Source organism: Astatotilapia calliptera, chromosome 6 (assembly GCF_964374335.1).
Source record: "Astatotilapia calliptera chromosome 6, fAstCal68.1, whole genome shotgun sequence".
Taxonomy (NCBI): Eukaryota; Metazoa; Chordata; class Actinopteri; order Cichliformes; family Cichlidae; genus Astatotilapia; species Astatotilapia calliptera.
The window spans coordinates 17,364,818-17,368,846 of record NC_137427.1 but is presented as its reverse complement, the minus strand read 5'-3'; the positions used below and the strand labels follow the sequence as shown (position 1 = coordinate 17,368,846).

The window sequence follows — 4,029 nt, the reverse complement described above, 5'->3', positions numbered from 1 at the left end:
GTGGTGCCTATACATAATTCAGGGGTCCATGCTGAAACAATTATGTTTGCTTACCGCTAAGTACTTGTGCTCAATAGCCTGCTTGCTGTCTAGTTCGGTGCTTTCAGATGTAAGTGCTATGTGCTAAAAGTCGATGGAACACGGCTTTTTAATAAAATATAGAAGCTGACACTTGAATGCTTGAATACAAGAGTGGGAGGGAAAAAAAACAACAAATGCTCTTCATGTTTTTTACTTGAGCTTTGCAGGCAAACTAAATTGCTCTTGTAAATCCAACAGTGTTGGCAGAAAACTAATTAGCAATGCCAGGAAAAAAAGGAATGCGGACAAAGAGGACATTTTAATGACAATATCACAGATCACAATATTTCAGTTTAGATTAATCTAAACACACTTTTAATCATAAGTCCAGTGTGGACCGTTTCTTTTGTTGCGACAGAAAAATGCGTGACCGAAGCTCAGGTCACTTTGTCAACAAGCGATGGTGGGAGAAGCCACCAGAACGTTTACCTTCTGAATAATACATTCAGACTCACAAATACAGATACACATACGATTACACATACAAATATTTGTTCCAGCTATTAAAATAATCACTTTATCGTTTATGAAAAATAGTGGCTCACTTTGGCTGTGATTTGATTCAAATTAAAAACTTGTCTCCTACTTGAATTTCTATGTGATTTGCAACACAGGATTGCATTCAGACAGCACAAAATGTCATGAAGCCTTGTTGCGGCAGCTTTTACAGTGTTACACGTGCCTGGAACCTGCAGCCATGGCGCTCTTTTCTTCACGGCCTGTCTCACACTTGCACTCTTCCACCACCATCAGTCGCTTCTCCCGTACGTCGGCTCCACAGCGCAGAGGCACAGTAACAGTCTGAGCTTTTGATGGTGCACAGCGGGAGCAGGGGGCCCGCCGGTGGAAGGCTCCTGTCTCAGGACTCAGTCCTTCAAACTCTCCTTCAGACGGGACAAAGAGGGAGCTGCATTGGCCGAAACACAGCTTGTTGTGTACTGTCACTGTTTCGCATCCATCTGCTGTCACATGCTGGGAAGATGACAGCGAGGGTCAGGTTTAGGGTAAACACAGCAGCTATAGACATAAATGTTTCCTTTACCTCTGAGAAAGTAAAAATCAGCGCTTCAACACCACAGCTAATGCAGACTGTAATAATCATTTTTTTTAAAAATCAACACTAATGTGACTAACAGTGAGAAATTTCCAATATTCTGTGTAGTCGTGTAAGAAGTCAGTTAACCTGACGCTGATTTGCATGTGCATATTAATGGGCAAAGAACTGAAAACGTATGATTCTTTGGCTCTTACCTGAGTGAAAGGTACTGCAGTGCATGTCTGCTTCATGTCCTTCAGGTTCACTGGCAAAGACATCTTGCCGCCTTTATCTATGACTTTCTGCCACATTTGCAGGCCCTGCTTCTTCTTTAGCTCTAACTCAGTGGGGTTTTTAGGGCGCAGGTTGTGTAGTGGATTTACAGGAGCCTTGTTGCCCACAGCCTGACCTGGACGACCGCGAGACAAGAAGGAAGGGAAGGGCAGTCTGGTACTGTGGGAAGGGGCTCTTCTGGGGGTCAGTCCTCTTCTGAAGAATCCAGACTGGGTCAGGGTATGATGGTCCAGCTGCACAACCTTGACAATCCCCCGGACAGGTTCCTCTGGTCCGCTGCCAGATGACTCAAAATCAACCCTGGATCCTTTCACATACGAGCTGTAAGGAAGTGTAAGAGCCGCCGCTGTCCAACTTGACAAAAAGATAAAGGCGATGAGGAGAGCCATACTCTGAGGAAAAGTTGGATAACCGGCAGAAATGACTTGAAACACTGAAATTATTTTAAAATTTACCACTATTGACTTTAAAACATTTAATTAAAAAAGAAATCTTTGTCTGGTAGTTTGTGGTCCAAGGTTCCAAATGGCAACCTTGCTGTCAGTGCTTTGCCAGTATGGCGGAGGGAGTCTTTTTATGTAGGTGGCTGCCAATTCTCACCTGCGTTTAATGCAAAGAAGGTGTCACAATTCCCACACCAGACCAGACATCACACCCAGCTTAAAAGTCCAGGTCGTGGATGGTTGCCAGACTGAGAGGATTTTAGTTTCAAAGCAAGTGTGGAAAAGACGGTCATAAAAACATAACATTTGAAAGGTGAGCTTGATCTCGGAGTTCAAACTAATCCGATCTGGGCTGATTCCACAAACACTAATTATGCTGCGACTTTTATTTAGAATGCTTTTAATTAAAAAATAAGAGAGAATATTTACAACAACAACAAAAGAACATCAACAGATATAGAAGTTTTTTCAACAGTTGAATGGAAAGACCTTCAGTCTCCTTCAGCATAGAGGAAGTATGAACACCATTCTTGTAAAACATGGTCTAATGTTTGCTATTTGCTGCCTAACAGCACCAAATATCCCATAGGTATTCATCTGGTTATAGAAAAACATATAAGATATCAATATCTTTTAAATAAAAGTCTTTTCTTGTCCTAGCACACAACCGCATATAATTTTTTATTGGCAGAAATGACTGCAGTGCTGATAAGAAAGAATTATAAATAAATAAATATAACGGTAAGAAAACATTAACAGTTGTGGGAATTTATTAGAATGAATCACTAAATTAGAATTCTTGATGCACAATTAACCTAAATTCAACCTGGAGGTCTGGGATTTTTACGTGTATGCGTAAACACTCAAAGTATACTCGCACAGTTTCAGAAAGACTTTTGAAACACTGTCTCATCAGCTGGGCCGGTCATTCAACAGGTGTTCCTGCTGCCTTTGACTGTAAAGCAATAATGAGTTTATGTTCCCCGTGTAAACAAACAGTCTCCTTCCCATGTATTCCCGCAAGCAGTTTCTTAGCCTCTCCCTTGGCATCCCATCATTGCGCCATTAGACTTGATTGTGCTCTGTCACCCGTGACGTGATCACATGCTGGCTGTTGAAAGCAGACTAGCTGACAGTCTTATAACAGAACCAGTGTTTAACTTTCTCATATACAAGCCTGGGCTTTAAAAGTCACTTTCCCCTCCCTTCTTCTCAGTTTCTGCTTCCCAGAATCACTATTTAACATTAGCGCATACAATGAGAAAGATTAGGAAAGGTAAATGAATCTGGTTTATTTGTAGGTTTTTTATCACATGCACTCATGTGGGTGACATTTGTAGTATCAACCTTATTTACCAGCAAGATAAGTAGTAATTCAAGGTTATGCGACTGTGTTTAAAAAGCATTCAAGGTCTATTCCTCCAGCTACAGCATGATCATTCTCCACTAGAGGGCACAGTTTACAAACTATTGCCTCCTTCTTCCATTCAATTGCCCCTTTAGTATTTAAACAAACCTCCAGACTGTGACTGTGTGCATTTTACAATCAGTATTTTTGTAGAGCCCCTCTGTTGTTTCACTGCTTTTCAACAAAAGGCTGTACTGACAGGTTAGATCTGCTTTTCTTGCTTCCTTATTCTCAAGGGTTGCCACATCAGGTAGCTCCGGATGTGTGATTTGGCAGATATCTAAAGGCCTTCCTGATATAACTGCAAAAGGATTTGTGTCTCCTCCCAGTATTGAACTGGGAATCTTTGGACTCCTGTTCATTTATACCATTCTCTAGAAAGACACCAGTAAATATTTGAATAAACCAATGACACGTCAGCAGCTTGTTGTGGGGGTTAAAAGCTGAACAGGCGGCTTTTGTTTCTGTTTATTCAAATGACAAGTACACCATATAAAAGATGGCCCGTCATAAACTGTGACAATAAAGTTACTCCAGGAAGTAATGCATTAGAATTATTCACATACTGGAAGGAAACGGTCCATGAATGTGTAACTTTGTGAAAGCCCGACTGCCAGCTTTTTCCGACAATACCAGATTTGGATGAAAATATGTTTATCTAGTATGCAGTTTGGGCATTAACTTTCTGGACAAATCCGCTTTTTCGATTTCTCTATACGTCATATTAAATTACATTTTAAATCAAAGAATGGAAATGTGACTAAAAA

General features: G+C 40.9%; 1 protein-coding gene across 1 annotated transcript; it reads right to left on the bottom strand.

Moving 5' to 3' along the window:
- Positions 1 to 324: 324 nt before the first annotated feature.
- Positions 325 to 1,945, bottom strand: dand5 (DAN domain family, member 5). Its single transcript, XM_026169418.2, has 2 exons — positions 1,333 to 1,945; positions 325 to 1,053 (listed from the first exon to the last, which is right to left on the bottom strand). Exons 1-2 carry the CDS (start codon positions 1,798 to 1,800, stop codon positions 754 to 756), a joined length of 768 nt encoding a protein of 255 aa, XP_026025203.1. The 5' UTR covers positions 1,801 to 1,945; the 3' UTR covers positions 325 to 753.
- Positions 1,946 to 4,029: the final 2,084 nt, after the last annotated feature.

What these genes read in the sequence shown, in the direction of transcription:
- dand5 (XM_026169418.2), bottom strand. Translation starts at nt 1,800, where the DNA reads ATGGCTCTCCTCATCGCCTTTATCTTTTTGTCAAGTTGGACAGCGGCG. An exon ending in CTGCAGTACCTTTCACTCAG is followed by an intron (nt 1,054 to 1,332) that starts GTAAGAGCCAAA and finishes TCATCTTCCCAG; the next exon opens with CATGTGACAGCAGATGGATG.